This window comes from Mesitornis unicolor, unplaced genomic scaffold (genome assembly GCF_000695765.1).
Source record: "Mesitornis unicolor isolate BGI_N332 unplaced genomic scaffold, ASM69576v1 scaffold32024, whole genome shotgun sequence".
Taxonomy (NCBI): domain Eukaryota; kingdom Metazoa; phylum Chordata; class Aves; order Mesitornithiformes; family Mesitornithidae; genus Mesitornis; species Mesitornis unicolor.
Genome location: NW_010182680.1, coordinates 1 through 23,588, shown reverse-complemented (window position 1 = coordinate 23,588; position 23,588 = coordinate 1). Strand labels below are relative to the sequence as shown.

At 37.9% G+C, this 23,588-nt stretch overlaps 1 protein-coding gene across 2 annotated transcripts in view; it reads right to left on the bottom strand.

The window, feature by feature from the left end:
* Positions 1-12,748, bottom strand: part of FAM13B (family with sequence similarity 13, member B) — a 38,768-nt gene extending 26,020 nt beyond the window's left edge. The window contains exons 1-6 of one of the 2 annotated variants that reach the window (XM_010183865.1): positions 12,582-12,748; positions 11,407-11,597; positions 10,733-10,945; positions 6,382-6,559; positions 5,617-5,761; positions 2,844-3,001 (exon numbers count right to left, since the gene is read on the bottom strand). In XM_010183865.1, coding sequence (XP_010182167.1) covers positions 2,844-3,001; positions 5,617-5,761; positions 6,382-6,559; positions 10,733-10,945; positions 11,407-11,563 — 851 coding nt within the window. In that variant the 5' untranslated portion in view covers positions 11,564-11,597; positions 12,582-12,748. The remainder of the gene's footprint in view (positions 1-2,843; positions 3,002-5,616; positions 5,762-6,381; positions 6,560-10,732; positions 10,946-11,406; positions 11,598-12,581) is intronic. The other variant, XM_010183866.1, reaches the window with a different exon arrangement.
* Between the last annotated feature and the right edge of the window lie 10,840 nt (positions 12,749-23,588).

The window sequence follows — 23,588 nt, the reverse complement described above, 5'->3', positions numbered from 1 at the left end:
AAAGGGTGCTGAGGAAACAGCTTCTGTTAACAGCAAGAACTACAAAAAAACCTGTAGTTTCCTCTACATTCCCAATGTCAGCTCGTGTGCAATAAATGCTCCCTGAGTCATTACGTAATGGGCTTAAAGATCGCTCAACAGGTTTATTTTAAATACCATTTTCAAGCAGTCACTAAATCTAACTGCATTAATGATTATCCACATTCTCACCAGATCTCTCTCACCCTCAGCAGCATGCAGTGCATGAAGGTTGTACGTTTCAGAAAGAACAAACAAAGACTAAAGAAAAAAGGGAGTGGACAAAATTATGAGCAAGTGGCAGTCCAGCTACCTAGAAGGAAGGTCGTATACCCCACCATTTGAATCCAGATAACCAATCTTTAACACGCAGAACATGCAGCCTCAGAGTTCTATTCCTTCTCTCTCCAAAGGGACCAAAAATACACAGATATTCATTTCCCAAAATGTGACAACAGTCAAGAGGCAGAAAACCTCCAGGTTAAAGAACTGCAAGAATCATGTTTAAGATCCACTTCTCCTCCTCTTTCCTTTATAAGCTGCTGCAGGCTCTGTATCAAGACAAACAACCCTATAAACCTGCATTAATATTTGGGGTTTATAAATGTTATTTTTTTTACGTCAGGAAACTAAAACCAAAAAAGGCCATTAAATGTACACTATGAAAGACTAAGTTTGGAAAAACACTTACAGTATTTATAGTGGTTAAAAGCTTAATAAACCATACTCCCTCATCCTCTGTATTTTAAGTATTTCCTGCAGATGTTCTGGTTTTAAAGTCAAAATTCTCTCTTCTTCTACAGGCTTGCTCCTTATCCTTCCCCACAAATTATGTAAAATGCCAACCATAATTAATGCCTATTAATTTTTAATTAACACTAAACAACTAGGAAAAATGTTTTTCTCTTTAGGCTATCAAAGTTAAACTCTCAAACACGTTGGGTTTGTCACTACTGCTGCACTTACGCATTCCACAAGCAACTCAATACCTGTGAGTAGTTAAATTGCTTTAAAACGTCAATTGGAAGAAGGAACACTTCTGTAGAAATTCCAACTGCAACAACTTGTGTTTTCATTCAACTCAAACTAAAATTAAACAGCTCTACTGCTGAAAAGGATAATTAACGATTAAAATACAATTTACATTACAAAATGGCATTTTCCTCATTTATATTTCAGAAATTCTTGCAATGAAGTAGAAGGAAGTGCGCAACCAAGCAGCTGAACAGATTTCAACCCGAAATCCACATTCTTGAGACTATTCGGGCAGTAAACTTACTTGTGATTCTCCCTGCATTTCTTCTGCTTTTAGTCACACTTAACATATTTTCTTCCTCACCTCTCCCTACAAGTCTTTACATGCAGAACCCACAGCTAACACATGCTGTAGAGCTACATACACTATAATACAACTAAAGCAGCCTTAAAAATTAAAATTTGTATACCACAAGCAAATAAAACCTAAACCTGTGTATTACAAGCAAGTGCAGATAAGCTCTCAAATGGAAGTACCATTTTAAGCTAATGCGTCTCCTGTATGACGACTGATCTTAACTAAAAGCTGACTCCCACTCCAATACTGCTGCCTGAAACTGTTCTTTGCAACTTCTGAACCTGTTCACAGCTCTCTACCAGCAGAGCCCACCCAAACACATCCCTGCAGTCTGCCTCTCAGGCACGTAACGCAGGTCCCTGCAGCTTCAGCAGCCGCTACACCTGTTTGGACAATGAGAGATCTTGGCCTCGATGCGTTCTTCTAGTAACTTTTTTCTAAAAAGCAGTTAAACAAAGCTCAGCCTGTGCACAGGCATCAGTCACGTCACTCCTACATTGATACAACAAAGAAATATCAACCTCTGAGATAAATTTAGTTGGCAGAGTTTAAGTTAACTAAAGAAGGATCTTCAGGTGTTTTACCAATCTATTAGCAAGTCAGCTTTAACAAAACAGAGTATCTGGAGCCTCCATTTCAACTCAAATTAAGACGACTTTCTGGACCCTCAAATCAAGTCTTTCTGCAAGCAGCCCATTCTATGAAGTCTCACAAAGTATCATCTTTAAAGTGCTCAATTTCTAGCACGTTGCTCCTAACAAAGGCCTTTCCAGAACCTCCAAACTCCAACCTAAAAATCATTAATGGTCAACATTATCCCACTTGCTCTCCTCTGTGCTTCTGGTCATGCATAGTTCCTCTTCATTCCTGGTGTTTTCTCTGTCTAGGATATTTTCGGGAAGTAATCACATCTAGAGAGTCTTCATTACAGTAGTTTATGAAATATATTTCACTGTACTCTAGTGAAATAAGAAAATACTTTTCCTCATTTAACACCTGACCAAACTGGGCATACGAAAAAAACTGGACAAATTCTCACACATTTAGAAAAGAGTTAGGGACACGTAAGGACACATCTCTGCTCACCAGCATGTGACAAGAAACAGTCGTAGGATTTCCCACTGAAAGGGAGTGGTGAAAAGATGGTACAGAATGGATTTGCATTTACCAATATTCAGATTCTTCTTATGCTTCTGCTACAAAATTTACTGTTTAAATACCACTTCACACTTTCATAAAATATGCCCTTTTTCCCTTCCTCTGCATAAATCACCATAGTTAATCCAATTTGAGCTCTACAGGCATTCCTCTCCTGAATTTGGGAACAGTTGTTTTATCCTATATTCTACTACTACAAGAACTGCACCTACTTCTAAAGCTTCCGTTTGCAGACATCATCTCTTTTCTCAAAAGCCCGATAGCTTCTTTCTCTCTGACAGCACAGACCATACTCCAATCTTTAAATCCAAACTGCAAGGCAGAAACAAGTTACCTTGTTGATGCTGTAACACTCCTAGAATCTGAGAGATTCCCTGTCATATCTAGATGCACCACAGCTGGCCCTTCAGCAGGTTTCTCTGTGCCATCTTCTGGAAGTTCTTCAGACTGCTCAAGCTTTACATCTTCCTCCTCTTCCAAGAGATCATTGATCTAATAAAAAGATTTATTTGCAGTTAATGGCTTGAAAAGTTCTTTTAAGAGATCCAAGGAATTAAAAGAGTGCGAGAAGTATAAAAACAAAATACTTGTAATTTTTCAGTTTTAGAAAAACAGGCACATTATACTTGCTTTTATGTAAAACCATACATTACACTTCATGAAAAAGCTACATAACCCTTTTGAAACACTGGACAAAACCTGAAAAGAGCAGCACCTTTGATGCAGTAAACGAACACACACTGAAGCCACAAGGCACAGAACCTTCCTTCCTCTACAAATAAATCAGGAATAGATAACTCTTCTCTATTCCATAGGTAGCCTTATTCATGTAAGAGAAGCATTGTCAAACACTTCTATGGAAGGCAATGTAGAAGTCTAAGAATCCAAACTCTGAAGTACTGAATGAATACTTATAAAGGCAAATATACACAAGGACACTGAGAGATTTCTTTGAAGCCTCTTGCCTATTCTTTTTTGTTTCCAAGCACAGATATTTTTACTGAAGCAGTAAAACACAGCCAACTTAAAAACTAAAACAATAGAGCCAACTGACAATTCAATACAGCCACCTTCATTTTTTAAAAAGAAACTATACCTAAAACAGAGAGGTAAACACAACAAACTTGTGATTTGTAAAACCACTCTGTGATTGATTATTCATCTCCCGAACTTGCAAACCAAAGAATTAAAATATCAGCAGCAGCCTTAAGAAAATACGCTTTATAGTATCTGCCATGAGTATAAAATAAAACCACTGAATTAAGAAAATCGAAACTTCAGAAGTTTAAGACAACACAGAAGACAAAGAGAAGGTAAATATTTGAGAGGAATGTTATACACCACTACACTCAGGGCAAGAAACGTATTTATCCCTGACTCTCCTCTGAAATGGCAAGAGGACGTGGTAGCGAAGCAAGGGAAAGCCCACTTGCATGCAGGCAGATGCCAGTGGGGCTGTGCCCGGTGTGGACAGCGGCCCTTCTGCACCCCCACCGCCCCAGCCCGGGAAGGAGAAGGACCCAACAGAAGTGCACTGTTGACATCTGGTGGACACACCATGAAATTAAAGGGACACCCCACCAGGCCTCAAACTTAAGAAAAACAAAGTCAAAACCACAACCACACACCACACAGACTTATGCTTGGGAAACCTTTTTGCTAAAACATATAGTGACTCCCAGACAAGTCAATAATTTCAAAGCATGAGAGCACAGACCAACTACACTTGAAAGAGCAGTCATCCCAACCTCAGGCGATCACCTTCAGCCTCCGGTTGCACAAGTCACAGCCCAGCTCTATCTAACAGCGGGGCTGTGTCAGTTCTCAGTGCTAGACGTACTCCTGCAAAGAGCTGCAGAGACAGCAAACACTGCAAAGCTGCAGCGCTTCACCAGCCGAGCTAGCAGAGCAGAAGCTGCTCGATCCAGAACTTGCTGCCCACGCTTGGCAGACCAGACCAATGGGCGAGGTGTCTACTGCAGTGAAGAGGAAGCAACCAGCTGCTCTAGTACTTGCCTTACCTGTCTTGCTAGAGCAGGGGTTTGTGGGATAGTTAGGCTTTAAAAATTCAGTATTTCCTGTTACCTTCCTTAGCAACTGCTGGTTATTTACTGTTTTTCCTCTTTAAAGAAAATCCATAATTTCTTAAGCCAACTGAACATGGGAAAATTCGGTTTATAGCTTTCCATATTTCTGAGGAAGGCTTTGAGCCAAGATTTTAATAATCCATGAACTGTCTACGATTATACAAAATTACTTCTTCCATGCATTATCACTTATACACCACGACTTGTTAGAATTAAGAATATTTGCCAACAGAAGGAAGTTGTATCACAAAACTGCATTTTTATTTCCTTAGCAATTCTCCATCTCTATTCATCCCAGCATGACATGGTATTTTACTTCACAAAGTTAAATGTGTTGTGAAGGAAGGCAGAAGAGTGATACTGCAAACCATCACTCACATGGGCAGGTGAATCTGGCAATCCTCTCAGTTGAGTATCAGGACCCAGAGTATTTCTATTCTACTCATCTTTGTTTCTCTAATTTCAATGCTTCTCTCACCAACGCCAAGATGGTATTTTGAAGTCTTAAAGTCAGAAACACCATTCTAAAATTTTGGCACAGAGTAACACTGATAACATCAAGTGGAGTGTGAGACCATGCACATTTCTGTAAGACACACCCAGAAATATTATTGACCAAGACCAAAAACAGCACAGTTCTGCATCTGCTTAAAACAAAACAAACTACAACAACAAAAAACCCTCAAACACGCACCAAAACATAACAGTTCTCCATCAAAAAAAAGTAAATAAAAAGCTATACTGCTTATATAGCATAACACCCGAGTTGGGCAGGATATCATTGTTGGTTTAGTTCCTATGTAGTTTTCTACATATCATAGTTTTCTTACTACAAAGCAACAATTTCACAAGCATACCTATGTTAAAAAAATGCATTTAAGGAAATACCAGGTTTTGTCAGTTCACAAGAAACTGCCAAAAGGCATACCAAAGAAAACGGTACCAACACACCTTCCATAAACATAAAAGTGTATAACAGATACTTAAGTGATAACACATTGATATTTAAAATATTCTTACCTGCTCAGTTATTGAGCTTAAATCATTAGTAGATGAAAAATCTTCCTCTTCATTTTCAAAGAACTCATAGTAGTTCTCCAGAAGTCCCGCCATTATTCTGCTAACTATTTCTTGTTCTTTCAGATCCTCCACATCTGTGTAAATGCTGAAGATTTCAACACAGGTTTAGTTTAAAAAATCTAAATCCAACTGTTTCCCCAAAGAACTCCTGTCAATGACTCCCATGACTAAGGGCTACACTTCAGACCGTTATCCCTAATCCACTCTGAATGTACAGAACTTTAAGCATACATTTACAGGACTGCATCTAAAGCTTTATACTAGTTTATAATTAAAAGTGCTGAAGTAATAACTATTTAGTAAATTAAGTTTTCGTAAGGAGTATTTCAAATTCAAGTATTTTCCTTTTGAGAGGAAACCCCAGTACACATTTATATTTTAACAGCCTTCTTCCTGAACTGCTTTCTTGCTACAAATAGTAATCTTACACACTATCTCTAACAAACTTGAACCTCAGAATACAGTAATGTGACAATCAAATCAGTGGTTTCTAATGCCACAGCTCATAGACAAGTTGTTTAAAACCAAGTGAAAATTTTAAGACAAAACTGGGATGAGGGAGTGGGGGGGGAAACAGACAAAAATATATTGCCAAAAACAACATTGTGTACTTGCTACTGTTACACATGCACTAGGAAAGACTTTACTGATGTACACTGCCAAATTCACACAAAAACACCGCACGAACTTTTACAACTAACTTACTGAAAAACATCCGGGCCAAAGACTGCAGCTAAAGAACTTGCCGACCAAATTTCTTCATGATGTGATGCTACATTAGCTAAAAATTTACACAGAAACTTTAACAAACTGTAATTAACAGGTGGAAGCTGCTGCAAGAGGAACCTCAACTTTCTTCCAAATTCATCTTCATTATTATAATCTGAAAAATGCAATAAAAATATTTTAATCGGAGAAATAAAGCACTTGCTTTTTCACATTTGACACTGATCAACTTTTTGACTGACAACATTTACTTCTGAAGTACAAGTAATTTGGTGAGAGCACAGCCTAAAACGACAGAATTTGACTTGCATTTGTGTGGTTCAAGATTTTCATACTAAAGTTTCCATGGAACAAGGAGGGAAAAAAAAACAACCAAACAAAAAAAAATCACATCCCAAACCCAAGAACTGAAGCATCCAGGCCACATATGGCCAGGCCACTGGAAGAGGGTAGATTCAGACTAGATATTAGGAAGAAATTCTTTACTGTGAGGGTGGTGAGACACTGGCACAGGTTGCCCAGGGAAGCTGTGGATGCCCCCTCCCTGGAGGTGTTCAAGGCCAGGTTGGACAGGGCTTTGGGCAACCTGGTCTGGTGGGAGGTGTCCCTGCCCATGGCAGGGGTTGGACTGGATGAGCTTTAAGGCCTGTTCCAACCTAAACTGTTCTATGATTCTGTATCTGAAGGGCATTTATAGTGCAGTACTTCATAACAATCTGTCCCAGTATCTCACCCCTCTCATTTGAATCTCTGATTAGTCTCTTCCTCTCTGAGCTTTCCAAGACAGGCTGACAACATTTCCTATTCCATCACTCTTTCTTCAATCATGTCAGAGGTTTGCAGAGGTGGTGAAAAGGCAGGAGAATGTAACAAAACCAACCCCTTCCCCAGTCTCAATTCCACAGCACAGTACCATCAGATTACTTTCCCTAATGACAAATAAAACTATATACTTAATTTTTAATATGAAGCAGAAATTTATAATCTAAACCAATGATTTCTACCATATTCTCCTCTGCAAGTCCAATTGGTGTTCAGCATGTTTTCCCCAATTAATGCTCACTCAGGTTTCTGATTACATAGAGCCAGCTCCTCCTTCCCCTTTCATTTTGCTGCTGCTACATAACAATTGCTTTGCAGAAGAGCTAGAGACAGCAACAGCTCCAGAGACAAGAGCCAACTTAAGAGCTAGCTAAATTCTCCCTATTTCAGATGAGGTAACCCCATTGTCACTTTTTCCTTCACAAAGCATCCTGTTCTCAACACTCTACTTCCTTTTGTAATATTTAACAAGCAATACAAGCAATCTCAATGCAATCATCCTAACACATACTTAGCTTGAAGCTTGCTGATTCAATTTCACACCCGAAAAAGGGTCACCATAAAACACCCTTCATCTAACTATAGCCTTCATCAAAATATCTTCCCACTAATCTCATTTGTTGTATTATCAGCCTTATAAGCTACAAGGTTCAAAGAGTTTACAATTGTTTGTACCTAATAAAGTCCATGTAAAGGAAAGGAAATGCCAGGAAAGCAAAACAGGAGTAAAAAATTTATACTAACAGGCCTCCCCTTCTTTCTCAGACATTTGGAAATTCCTCAGAGCAGTTAGAAAGGTAAAAAGCTGTTTGAAGATCAACAGTCTGCCTCTCTAGATGAGAGAGCTGAGACATACTAGTCCTTAATACCAAATCAAAGCAGTAAGTAAATTCCCTGCTGTGTATGCACAGCAACACCAAACAGTAACTGTGCAGGACTTCATCTGCACAGACACAGCCAACATCTACAGTATTTGACTACCGACAACCAGGCACAGAGAAACAATCCTCTCACTATCCTCTCAGCGCAGTAACACAGGACAATGAAGAATATATTACTGTTAGGTCTTACTCTAGAAATGCGCTTAGGGAACAGAACAGCAAAAGAAAACCTAACAAAATACTTTCACAAAGCAGACCTTCACAAAGGAAGGGAGCAAGACAGAGGTGACAGTCAGACCACCTTGCACATACATACATAAATTTTATTTAACCAATCTGCCCTAAAATTTAGGTTCTAAACAACAGTCAGAGACCCAAAGTGAAAACCTTCTTACCTGTAACTTAAGTCCTCTGACAGTAAACAGTGACTACACACTTCTGAGACACATGGCCTAGTGTGTCGGGGTCAAATTCACACTTCAATTACTAAAGTCATTTGCCTTTGAGAAACCACCATTAAACCTGCACAGGACAAGCCTCAAAAGATGTATACAGTTATACAACAAGGTGTGGCCTAAACAGTTTTGAGAACCAAGCTTAACCTAATGATATGGAAGGACTGCTAAAGAGGTGAATAGCAGAAGTAACACATGGAGCCAAATTTACTGCCACCTTCTACATGATATTGTAATTCTGGAAACTAACAGATATGTCTGTCAGACAGTTGAAATATCAAAAGTAAAACCTGAGTTGAGGAAACTGAAACTCTAATTTTAGTATCAGGAAACAATGTTTAAAGGTTTGTGTTTTCATTTCCTTGGTACAGACAACTTTAAATCTTTCTGAAATCACTACGTTTACACTTTGAGAAAGACACTAAACACAGTAAGCTGCAAGTTTAAGCACAGTTTCTCTGCATATTTAACAAAAGAGAACTACATGGGGACTTGCATGCTGAAGAACAGCTCTTTGCCCTAAACAACTCATATGCAAATCCTTCATCTACTCAAAAATGGGAAATCCCCGATTTTCACACTGTATTTTACAAGTCATAGAAGGGAACTGCACTGCCAATCCCTCGATCCCATTTCCAGTCCTGATAGATAACATTGCAAATCAAGCAATGTTGAGCAACCAGCAGTATTCTGCATTACTGCCTTAACAATCCTTTTGATATTTATCATCTTTTCCAGGAGGAAAAAACAAAACAAAACACCAAAAAAACCCATAAACAACAAAACAAACAAAAAAAACCCCACAAAAACAAAACCCCTGTTTACTGGGTCCAATGAACCACGACCTTAGCAACACAAACCAAACAGCAGATATATCACTAATGAAATTCTGTATCCACTTCAGTTTCTCATTACTGAACAGGACAACCAACCAACCTCAAAAAGCTTCTCTAGTCAGTAGCTTTCAAAAACTCTTTACAGCACAAGACTATTTAGTGCCTCACACAGCAGTCTGCTTCACCAGCTATCCAGGTAACCAACCCACATTCAAAGTTTCAGGATGCAGGGGCTACCAAGGGAGGAAAATGTAGAGCCTTAAACTCCTGCAGCTGACTCTCCAGCTTAGCACTTAGTAAATGTAGCATAACATATGAAAATTATGCTATACTCACTCATCCTACAAACCAATTCCCACTCTGAACAAACAGGACTGTCATGAGCGTTATCAAGTTCTTATCAGGAATAAACAACAGAAAACTAAATCCAAAAAAAAATGCGCCTCTTACAAAGCAAACCAAGGCCAGCAGTTGAAGAGAAGTACAAACTGACACTGGAAAACGAGCAACACTCCTGCAGAGTGACAACCAGCAGAACCCTGAGCTACACCACAGGGTGCACACCTCCACCCGTTGAGGACACGATTAACCTGGTGCTGCAAGACAAGCGTTTTCACTAGACAAGTTATGAATCAGCTCCAACACCACTCAACACAGCAGAGGCCAAAAGACCCAGGGGAGTGGATACAGATAGACAAGGTGGGAATTGGTGAAGAAAATACCGTGCCAGCATATGGGTGTTGATTTGAAAGGGCAAGCTCTGCAGTATATGAAAAAACATACTTAGCAACAATATGCTGATGACAGGTTTGGGTTTTTTTTCCTCCTACAAATGAATTTTAAACTGAAAAAATCCACAGCGGGAAAGCAAATATGACATAAGTATAGGTCTTGAGATCTCTTTCATAGTACACAAAAGCTTTAAGTGTCATGGAAGCACAGGCAGAGTAATTCAGAGGAACTACAACAAAACCATTCCCTAGCACTTTTACAGCATCACTGGTGGGAAACTATCAAACAACTTTGATTCCAGTGGCTTTGACCAGTGTCCCAATATTCATGCAAAAGAACATGGAGTATTCAGAACTAATAAGCATGATCTGTGGCAGCTTCACTATTTTCCTGCATGATGGATAAAGTGTTTTAGATTCCAGAATAATTTCCCTAAAAAAGACTTATTTATTTGGGTCTTGTGCTAAGAAAAGATGTATTTGAATGCTTTCTGGTACACTATTAAACAGAACACCAAAGACAACCTAGTGCCACTACAAATCAAAATGTAATGTATTCATTACTCTTAAAATAATAAGAACAATGAATAAAAAATAATTATTACCTTGAGAAAGTTGCATCAAATGTATGTGCAAACTGCCTGGGATAACCGGCTCTGGAAGTTCTTGAAGAAAAAATCTAAGAAGGCTAATAGCTGAGGGTACATCTGCTTCTTTAACCAGGTCCACATCTTCTCCATTATCATACCGCTGCCGAAGCCACTCCACTGTCTCAGCATTCCCATTGACTTGAAAAAGTCCTTCTTGTTCCAGACCCCCTGAATCAGAAAGAAGTTATAGAAATAATCTTTCAGATCTAGCATGGACAAATATCAGAAAAATACTTACAATCAGATATGCACAATTCACATCCTGAATTACTTTCTGGACAACAGTTCTACAAGACATCCAGGAGCCCTTTCCTCAGTAAACACACTCTTATGCCCAGCTAGCAATACAATAATAAAGTAATTGTTAGCAGTATCTAAACCACACCATTTACTGTGAAGTACCAAGCTGAGGTGACTACATTAGTGTTAACTACAAAACAGCGATAATCAAATACGACAGAAGGAGTAAAGAAGTGTGTATCACCAAAAAAACCAACCTACCCACAACCAAATCACATCCTATTGAATATGAGTAGATTCAGAAAACGAGTACTCTTCAAAAAACACAATGTATTCTACAAGACTAACAGCTGAATATATTATTTAAAGTACAGCAAGATAATACATACCATGTTCCTCAATATAGTCCACGACATGGCGGACTATGAATGGAACCTCATTGTCTGGTTGCCCTTCTTGCTGCAGCTCATCAAGTGGAATTCCAAATATTTTGTTAGCAAGAACAGAGTTGCAGTTACTCAAGGAAGGGGAAGAGCTCTTCCTCATATCTTTTTGCAGCCAAAAATCAAAGCTGTCTTTTCTGTCAAATAAGAGGAATTAAAACCAAAAATCATACTTCAGTGTACGCTGTTGACTGTGTTGAACTGTAACACAATGTGCTTTAATCACCTGATGTAAACACTCTCCAGTCTCTCACAATCAGTTCACTGATTTAATGAAAAGTTCTGTAAAAACTCCAAGTACTGCTAATGAGATAAATGCTACTACAGAGGTGTTCTGTTCAATCCTCAACAGACAACCAATGAGAACACATATAGCAGCAAAAGAAATTCAGAACATTCTAGTTACAAGATCATTACTTAAGTTCTAAGATACTTTGGGAGAGCTAGAATCTTCAGTACGTTTTTTTCCACAGTATTTATCAGTCATGCTCTGAAACTCCAGCACAAAAGCCTCTCCAGAAGAAATTAAACTAGTGGATCACACCAAACCAAAACCTGAAGTTTTAGTTACATTAAATGGTTAAGTATTTTGTGATACACAATCTACTTCTAATATATTTGGCATTTTCTGGTCTATACAATAAAGCTTTCAACACTTGCATGAAATTAAAAATTTTACTTAACATGAAACCCCCAAAACCAGCTTCTAGATGCTCAGTGATATCACTCTTCCTATCATGCAGAATCTCAAGCTTTACTTGCAAGTCTTCACTTGATATAGGATCTCGATAGATAACAAAGGTATTACCAAAGGCAGTGTAAGTCACTCAGTTAAACTGTTATCCTGTCAAAACCAAAATATTTCATCTAGCAAAGAAAAAACTGTCTTTACAAAATAAATAATAATAAAAAAGAAAACATACTTGCTTAAATGCAAGAAATAACTTTCATAAAGGATGGCACAGAGAACACAAAGTACTACATACTGATAATCAAAGCACTGCAACCAAACTTAATTCTCTGTTTACTAACGGGTTGATAAATCCGAATAGAGCAGACATACTGAAATCAGTACTTCCTTTTTTTTATATAGCTCAAGTAAAGTAGTTTAAGAAACCTACCTCAGAGTACTTAAACAGCCGAGTTTGAAAAACGTTTTCTGCGCCAGCTGCCCTCACTGACCAAGCATTCTTCTGTCATTTATGGTTGTTTAAGATTATGGCAAAAGATCAGCCTATAGTTCCTCATTGAAGAATAGCAGAACTCGATCAGTACTTCAGCAGTTAATCTGAAAATAAGGAAAATATTATTAGACCATAAAGTTTTCAACAGTTTTGAACCCAGTCACAAGTCTAAACATCATGTTTGAGGAATTCTCCTTGTCAAATCATCAGTTTCTTGTTCTGAACAAGAAAGCATAAAAACCACATTAGCATGGCTCACAGGAGATTATGCAAAGAATCAAATCTCCCTCTTCACTCAGGAGTTAATCAAACCTGAAGCAAAAGTTAGCATGGGACATCTAAGGCTTAACAGCTATGAAACAGTTTTCAGACTCATTCACTCTTCCAAAGAATCATGAAGGGATAAGTAGATTTGACAGAAGTCTCTTATAGTACCTACCATACTAAAATACTTAATGGCTATAAAATTTTTGGAAGGATTTCAGGCACTGGTTTAACAAACCATCTTTAAATAGTGTGATCAAAACCGAATTCCTAACTGACGAACATAGAGTCTCAATCCATTTTCAGTGGTACAGATTACCTCCTAGAAATTTGATCATGTGTCCTAATTGCCAGCTCAAAGTCCATGTGATCACCAGATCTTGATACAGGAAGCAACTTCTCCCAAATCAGATTCCCTAGAATCAAACACATTTTTGCTACCTCTAAGAATCCCGAATATCTGGACATTTTGCATGTTCTCAGCGCTCAAAATAGGTACAAACCACAGCAATAGCGTTTTTTGTTTTCTGTGGTAGTAAAAATTTAAATTGCATCTTCATGACACAGTGGAGCTGATTTATTGTCCAGATAGAGTCAAAGGATCATCTCAGTCCCTTGCTCTCACCCATTACCAATTCCAGTTAAACTCAAGCAACCATAACTGGGCCAAACTAGCTTGTGACATATACACACACACACAGAGAACACACAGCCTCAGAATATACACAACACACATCACCAAAACTAGACAACAAAAACACTTTCCCCGGCTTTAAAATATACATACCAAAACCTTCAGTTTCATAATTTGAGATCTATATGAGAATTCAGCTGGTCCACCTAAGAAAAGTCTCTTCCCTCTCTGTTGCCTCACATTGGCTCTTGCTGCTATTCCACATCAGAACAAATCATCTTCACTTACAACATCCTGACAACCTACTACTCTCACATCAGTACCAAAATGCCAGTCCATTCATCAGCCTATGACACCAGGCACCCAGAGGCCTTCATAGAATCTGAATAAATAACATTTTCCTGCTCTCAATCCTCCCCAAAGCATACCCATGTGTTCATGGAGCTGGCCATAATCTCTACACAAAACTGCTTCATCCTCCTCAAAATCTGCTCGCATTGAAGTGTATGGGAAAAAATATTTCAGGTTCAAAAAAAGTGTTTAAATCTTTGCCTATTGATGTAAGCAATACCAACCAATATTCTTTCCTGGTTTTTTTTCATCTGTCTCTATTGTCTTCTATTACACACAGGCTGTAAATGTGTTAAGTGTCTCACACAAGTGGATCCTGAGATCAAGACTCCAGGTGAGCTGACAATAGAAAATGAAGGGTTATACACCACTCAACAGGCTTTACTGTGTTTGGGGTTTTTTGGTTTGCTTTGGTTTGGTTCTTCGGATTTTTGTTGTTGTTTTGGGTTTTTTTGGGTTTGGTTTTGTTTGATTTTTGTTGGGGTTTTTTGGGTTTTTTTCCTGTTTGTTTTTTGGTGTTTTGTTTTTTGTGTTTTAATCAATCATGTTCAAATATGTCGCTGTGTATTCTTGATTATTAAAAGATCCTGCCAGATTTTAACAGTGAAACAGTCATAATTCATGACTCTCCTATAATTTATGAAGACACTGCCCAGCCATTTTTCTTTCTTCTTTCTATTTTGGTCTATTGATAGTCAACATAATCCTTGCATGCAAGTAGATTTCAATCAACCCCAATATATCATGCAGCTTTTAAAATATGAAGATGCACACAGTCTATTTTCTCGAGCTCTACTGAAGTCAACCTATCTACAATGAACCAGAAAGAGTCAAGTTAGCCGACTGTGGGAGTAATGGCAGCTGGGGAAAAAAAAAATCTTTGATGGATCTGCCACAATGCTCCAGGCTGCCTTTCTAAAGCAAACAAATAAACAAGCAAACCTTCAAAACAAACATCACCTAATAAAAAGAACAAATTAGAAGCAATCACTTCTTTATAATTCAGGACCAAAACAACAATCTTGAGGTCCAGCTTTAGTAGCAAAAAAAAAATTGTGTTTAGTTAGCCACATACAAGCATTGCCATTTTTACCAGGTGCTACAGACAAATAGGCTACCCGAATATTAATTTCATTCAGGAGACAAAAAAAAATTAAAAAAAAAAATATACATTTTTTTCTGTTTTAACTAGCTTGGCAATGCAACAATGAAGTTGAAACAGCCTGGTTGTCTCATTGTTAGAGCAAAACCAGATTTACAACCCAAGCTTATACCTTAAACAAAGTTTTATGTGGCTCATCATCACCTAGAAGTAGTGAAAGCCTAATTTTTACCCTCTCAGATACACAGATCCTTATATGCACACTCTTCACTATATCATTATATGCACCAATTTATTTTCAGAACATTTAAGACTTTTGCCTTTTAGTACAGGCTTTGGTATAATCTATACAAGCAGCGATACAATGCACCTGGTATTTACCAAGTCTAGAAAAAGCTAGAAACTTTTAAAAAGTTACCTGACTTCCAGTGAGTTTTATTTCCTGTTCTTTCCAACATTGTAAAACTGAAGGAAAGGCTCAGAGACTGTTAATAATTAAATATTATATCTCCACTATTATATTGATCAACAGCTTTCCCACTCGCCCTTCCTTGACTCAGGACATACACCACTGCAACGCAGACACATGGGAAAACTAGGACAAGATCTACAACCTTCAGAATTCTTTCTAGAGTCTCTTGCAATGACTAAGCAATACTTTGGGGTTTTGTTAGCCATGATAAAACACCTCAGAGCAAGAGCTGATCCATTCAGTCAACTATTCCTACTTTTGTTCATATTATCCTGATCCTTTGGAACACGTGCTTCCCTCTCCCAATTTCACAGCCTACATGCTTCACAGATCCTATCAAGAGAAACACAATAATTAAAAACCCCAACAAAAACAAAAAGAAAACCAAACCACCACATAACTAATTTCTACTTTATTATAAATATTCTGGTTCCATCTTTCTCAATCTAACCCTACCTTATTACTACAAACATTTACAAAGACACCCTACGCTACAGTAATGTTCTACAAAGCTTAACTACAGAAAACTAAAAATGCACCTTACTGTGACCACATATACTACCACAATTTTACAAGAGGCTGAAAAAACCATATTGTGTCCTATGCAACATCCTGAGCCCAAGCATCTTAAATGAGGGTAAATCACTGAATTTCATTCTGTATTGTGTATCACATTGCTCTTATCTGTTATTAAAAAAAAATAAAAATGCTGGTTTGGGGGTTTTTGTGGGGTTTTGGTTTGTTTGGTTTTTGTAAATAAGTCAAGTACTTCATAGAATCTGCTGGAAAAATAGCACCACAAGTTTCATTTTGCCATCATGATAGCATTCACTGATCTTGGCAACTAAAGAAGTATTCACACCCACATACAAAATGCCACTAAAGAAAACAGAGAATACATGGCTAACTTAATATTTGAGGAATATGTATGAAAGTTTAGACTTAAATTTAGTTCAGCTTTTACATTACTGGCTGAACTACAAATATACGAGTGTCATTTTAAACTGAAGTCCTCAGGGCTCCTCCACCTTTCCTTAAAACAGAGAAATGAAACAAGAAGTAAAAATAAAATAACAAAAAAGGCTAGAAAGTGAAACCATGCAATGGGAATGAAAACATTCATTCTGTGCACAGAATTTCTGCCACAAGTCTCAACTATTTAAACAATTCTTTTATTTGCTTGTTTTATCTTGCTAATAATTCATATCATCTGGGAAGCCAAAAACAAAGCTAACAGTGACTGCCATTCCACTCTATTTTTAATAAATTATTTTGTGGGATTAGCAGACATCAGTGATTTTCTTTCTAACAGATGAAAAGTAGAAATCAAACGTAAATTTTTAGAAAGGAAAAAAAAAAGTGCTATAGGGCAACAACATGGCTTGTCCCTACTTCTCAGGAAATACACTTCAACTTCAGACTTCAGCTTTTTCAGTCCTCAGTGCTGTTATCCTGTGAGCCACTCACACGTCTGCGCACAAGGTCCTGACAGAACACATACCCATCCTCTGGCACTGAGAGGATCAATGCTTATTTTCTGCAATACAAAGAGCTTTATTTACAAATAAAATTCCACAAAAATATTGAAGTGTCTCAAAGATTAGTTTTTAATTTTAAAAAATTAATTTTTTTTTAAAAATAGTTTTAAATTAGTTTTTAACTTCTTACACTATATTTGATAAATAAATACTTGTATTACTTCTAACTAGACAAAATCTGGAGGCACATAGGAAACGTCCTTTAAATCCAAATAACTGATTTTTCTAGCTAAGTTTGAAATGTGCAGCATTATAACAGATATTAAGAATTTCAAAATGATGGCCTAAACTTATGATACAGATTCCAGCTTGGGATCACAGAAACTTTCCTCACGTAACATCACCCAGGGGCAGCTGCCAGGTGAGAGCACGAGTGAGGCTTGCCTGAGAAACTGCTGTGTACCAGCTCACTCACAGCACACTTGGCAACACATTTGGCAACTGCTCTGCTACACGCTATTTGATTTATGTTTTTTAAGAAATGGCAACCGGCACTCTGCTCTTAAGTTTTACTGAGATAAAAGGAAACAGATTTTTTTTAATGTACTACCATGATCTTAACAACTGACACTAATTGATTATTTTTGTGCCATCTGTGTACTCAAATTACTGTTAGCCTTCCCAATGGATGAACCGCTTCTGGGCAGAAGAGCCTTTGCTCATCTGATTTTCAGCTTTTGTTCAGCTAACAAGTAAAAATATAGTATTTTGCTCATTTGAATTAATCTGTTCAAAATTGAAACAACGATGAGGTTGTGGCAGGGGACACTGCCTGGAGGAAAATAAAAAAAAAAAACCCAATCTGGAAAACAAAAAAACCACACACCAGGCTTTAAGCAAACAAACAGAACACTACCACAAACTCAGGACACAGAAAAGGACAAACAATACTTGTCTCAATAGCATAGTTAAAAGTATGCAGAGCTACATGAGTGCTTGAATAGGGAGGGACATAGAACATCCTCCACGAAAAAGAATAATCAATTTTAAAGCTACATTTAGGTACTCAATATATTTGAGTAGTCAAAACAAGTTTTAAAACCAGCAAGATTAGCTGAAAATAGATTCTTAAAGCAAGATTTCCTCTTCTTGACTGTCAGTGAAGTCAGCTACTGAAAGGCATTCTAGTCAAAAGTCTGGATTGGCAAATCAAACAGTTGGGCTCAGTCATTATTTTAAATTTAACAAGCTGGTCATCTTAAGAATACATTACTTATCCCCATAATGACAGAATGTTTTAAAATAACTACAGAATTTAATTTGCAGCGTTGAAGGAAGTCACGGTAGAATGTGTGTCTTTTCAAGCCAATGTGACTTTCCGGCTCTCCTCATTTCTCAGTACAGTTATTAACTCTTCACTGACACGTCTGCTTTCTGGTTAAACAGGAACCAAAAGGAAGCAAACTTGTTACAGCTTTGCACACGATCACAAAAGGAGTAGCAGAAGCATGGAACACCAGCTCTTTCATTAATAAGCTCACTGTGTATGCCTTCACATGTGCACACTCTCACACACACAACCTCAACTGAATTAGCTGAAATTCTCCATCGTCTGCCACTAGCACTTCTGAGACATCCTGAGAAAATAGTTAACTGGCAAAATACTGGTTATACTGGCAAAATACTGGTTATACTGGCAAAATACTGGTTATACTGGCAAAATACTGGTTATACTGGCAAAATACTGGTTATACTGGCAAAATACTGGTTATACTGGCAAAGCAAATAAAAGCACAAAAATTACAACATCAGATTTAGCAGAATGAAGTTGTAATGCAATTTTTGTTTCCTGGAAATGCAGCAGCAAGCCTTCTAATTTACAAATTACAACAATTCAAATTAAGCCTTTATGTCCTTACCATGGAAGAAACCAAGATAACTCAATTAAATCTCCTCTGAAAAAGATATTACTAAAATTAATAGAGTTTTGGATTTCATTTTTAAAATTCACAAGCCAAGAAACCATAGTAATGATTAACATCTATTTTCCAGTCATTAAAGTTTAGTCCACAACTTCAGCTGACAGAACCTGATTACACTTTCTCTGAAAAAAAGCCCACAATCAAACACAGACCTTCATGAGAGGCATATCCTATCTTCTCTTCACGAGAGGCAGTAAAGTGGACAGGTTTTAGTTAGACTAAATGCAAAATTAGGAAGGAAAATCCTACACAACTTCAAATTTGAAGAGGCAAACTAAACGTTTAGTGACTGTATTGCAATAGCCTTAGTAAAGCCTCAAATACAGTGACTGATTTAAACACCATTCCAAAAAAAAAATTACATTTTAGAAGAGCAAGCTGAGAGATCATCAAAACATTAGCTGATTTTCAAGTGTTTAGATCTACAAAGATAACATATTGTAGTCACTTACTAGATAAAATCCAAAGGCTTTTTAACAGCATTACAGCAACTCATAATCCTTCTACAACTATACCGTAGCAAAAGGAATTAAATAAAACCATCAGTGATACCAGAAAAAAGTAGATGTTTGCTCACTGCTTCACACCCACCACTGAACACTGCCAGATTTGCTCTCAGCTGCTGCTGCCAATGCACATGTGCAGAATTCTAAAGAAACTTCCTGCTCGTGCAGATCCCATCACATTCTTAACAACAGTAGTTAATAAATAAAAAGGCTTTTGTATCTTGTGTAATAGCTAATTATATTCATCCTACTTGCCTCCCTCCAAAGTAAAGCTGAACAGCACCAACCACACACGTATAATTGCCATTACATCAGATAATACAGAACTTAAGTGCAATGGCATTATAAATATACAGTAACAGGAAGAAATTATCAGTAAAACTATGCAACTTGAGAGGTTCATGTCATAAAACCAAAGCGGTTTAACAATTGTCACTGCTCTTAAAACAGACCTCGGAACAGACATCAAGCTACTTCAGAGACACCAAAAACGCAAACTATAAATATATAATGCACTTAATTTATTATACATAAGTTATCCTATTGCATATATTTATCATCATGTTGTTTCTTCCCCTCTCAGACAGGTAAGCAGAAATACACACTGGAACCCAATACATCACAAAATTGAATACATCGCCCATTCACTATGGAAACACTGCCTCTGTCATAAAGATGACCATGTGCCACCAAAATAAAGGACAGTTTCAGTATCCCCAGTGAAGGAGAAAACATTTCAATGAAGAGTTCAATTCTGTAGCAATGACTCTTTCAATTACAGGGGAAGAGACAGGGAAGAAATAGAGAGGACTGCTAATGGAGTCTCCTCCACATTCAATTTTTGTCACAACTTCATCATGACCAAATTTGAAGATATCACCAGAAACCACAAGGTTAGAAATTATATCACAGACTAAAATTACGCAACCTGATAACATTAAAAGAGTGACAAGACAACAAAAGATCTGATGAAATGTGAAGTTCAGCAAAAAGGGGAAAAAAGCCTTTCAAACATATACGCTTAAAAACAGAGTATAAAGGAAGAAAAAACCATATTCATAAGATTCCAGCTCTCATCTTTCGAATTTTGTCTAAATATTATTCTACATAGCTGAGATCTAATCCTGAACACACTGCAGGGAACACTGAACAGAACAAATGTACATAGAGAGCAGCCAGCGAGACGGGAACCTGGGCGATCTGTTCAGCGCTCCCACGTTCTGACCAAGCAGCTGCCCCACCCAAACGTACTCACGAACGTCCAGATAACGAAGAAATCATTTAAATCCCTCAATGTAAGAAAGCCTCTGCAACCACGGTCTTTGTTACAAGCTGCCTGAACACAAACATAATGCAGTATCTTTATTTTAAGCTCGTTTGTCACATTTTTCTTCTTTTAAGACAAGTATACAGGATAAAATTTCACACATTCACAGGTGAGAGATCACAAGAGTGAAATTGTTTCTTACTATCACAACAGAACTATTCATTTCACTATAATCAGTCTATAATCCTAGATCCAGCTACAAAATATTACCTATTTTTTGTGCTGAATGACTCCACCCATAACAGGTTTTCAGCACCAAAATCACCCTCTAAACTTGCTTTTTAAGACTTTTTTTAAGACTTTTTAAGACTTCAAAACAAATCAGATGATCTTTTAGGCTGTAAGAACACCCAGAATTCATCTGAATTGACTTTCACAAATCCCAACAGTTGGCTATGAAGCCAGAACAAAACTACAAAGCCAAATCTAAATTTATTAAAGCCTTAAGACAGCTAGCCATTATTCTCAAAGTTTTTGCAGATAAAATTTGTAACTTACAGAAAATAAGTCAGCAAGAGACTCAAAAACAAATTGCCCAATTTTACTAACTTCTGAGGGAGCATAGCAAAATTCTTGTATTCTTTGCCTGAATACAATTTTGACATGAGAGATACAGTCTCTTTGTTGAATAACTGATATAGCTGTCACTTTAAAAACTGCATGACAAGTAACAACTCTCCCTCTTTCATAGCCCTTCATAGAGGATTTACTATTCCTTAAATTCCGTATCTCCTCCTCAGATGTTTTGGACAAAGTGTTATGTTTTGTTTCCTAAGTAACAGTCCTCATATCTGAAATCACTAATAAATATATAACTGGGTCTGCAACACAACAACAAAAAAAACCCCCAAACTTTAAAGTTTTAACATTTTTAATCCTCACAGATCCAAATACTGAATTGCCCTGCAAGATGTCAATTCACTCTCATCCCAATGGCTACCAGATTTTTTTTTGTGTGCTAACATGGCAGCAAAAATTAATGTAGCGTTATGCACAGAATTTAAGGACAACTTGAAGCATTCTCTTACTGACATCACTTCCTCTTCCTTCAAGCTGCAGCTTTTTTTTTTCTGGGGAGGGGAGCTGGGGGAGAAGGGAAAAACTAAAACCACATCAAAATATTCCAAACTAAAGAAAAAAAAATAATCACTTTCTAATGAGCCCTAGAAAAGGGCATCACTGCTGAACTATAAACATTTGACCAGAGATCAAAAGGCAGAGTATTTGAAAAGGGAAAAAACTACCACATAAAGCCCTCACACACAGAAATCAGGGGTTTCACGAAACTTACTGATGTCTGTTCCAAATGCATGGAATATTTCTTCAGCCTCACCTGCTTTTGCAAACATGCTCTTATGTACATTAGACAGAAAAGCTTCACTGCTTGCACAGGTCTCATACTATGAGCCACACATGACAGATGTTAAATTAAAGTCTTTTAATGAGCTGTTAGAAAGTCCTCCAATGTTACAAGTGGCACATACAGCAAGAGCCCAAAGAAGACTGTGCAGGTAACAGCTACCATTTGCCAAACTCAGACGTTTTGACTCCATATTTCCCGTTTGATGCTTTCAAAACATTGAGATATTTGATTCCTTATTGTAATATTGTCAAGACAAGGAAAAGATCCCTATGGTGCTAGACAACATAGAAAACACAGACAAAGCAGACTAAAAAAATATATTCTAAATAACCTTCAAATCTATCTGCAAGGCAATTTACTAGTAATGAGTGGTAAAAACACAAGACAGAAAACAAACAGTCTAACAAAACAGCTGAATTTGTTATAACATAGGACAACAAACTAGCTTTGTCTATTTTTTTATTTTATGCTGACAGATTAAACTGCACAGAAGACAGAAAAACTTCTAACTTCTAAAAATACTGTGTAGGTCTTGATATATTCAGTTTCCTTTTTTTTTTTTTTTGAACAGGCCAGAGTGATTAGCTGGTATTTACTTTCTTCATTTGTTACCTTTTTTTCCTCCTTGAGCCCGACAGCAGTAACAAATTTTGTAAAAATTTAAAAATGCAGCCAGACCAAGGAACTCCAGAATACAAGAGTTGTGCATTAGAAGTTCAAGTTGCAGCGTTTGACTGCAGGGGTGGGGTTTTTCAGTTTTGGCTTGATTTGGTTCTTTTCAAGCCTGGAAAAAGTACCCTAACATTGGAGCATCCCACGTTAAAGCAAATTTTGGTAGCAAGAAACATTTGCACTGAAATGTTGAAATCCCTAAGGAGCTTTCAAGAACAATGGAAGCCCACACTGACGGATTCCTCAGAAGATACATTTGGAGGCAGGCTGGAGCATTAGGTCCATGAGCCAGCGTTCTTAATGCTAGCCTTGCCTCTGTATTCACTGAAGGTTTAGTGACAACCCTTCTTTAACTTCTAGAACCAACTTTGCTGGCAGGGAGCTGCCAGGCCAATGTTGTCGGTGTGCCAAGTCCCATCGCAGGGGGGGATAAAGCTGATCCACCGTGGGAGGAGGGAACAGGCTCAGCAGACAACTCCGCTGGAAGAGCCCAGCTATCCCTGCTGTCTGCCAGGGCGGCCTCGAAGGTCCAACCAACCCAGCTACAACCTGGGAAGCGACCGCCCTGCTTGACAGCTCCCTCCAAGAGGCTCTAGCAACTTCTGCACCGCACAGCCCGGCTCTGCCACCTCCCTGCCCAGACGAGGAAGTTCCCGCGCCCCTGACCAACGCCGGTCCCAGAAGGTTCCTGAAGCCCGACGTGACGCCCTCCCTGCCCCACTGGCTGTCGCCGAAGCAGGGAGCCCGGTTTGGGCCGCAGCCCGCCGCCCCCGGCAGCAGAGCGGCGACACCC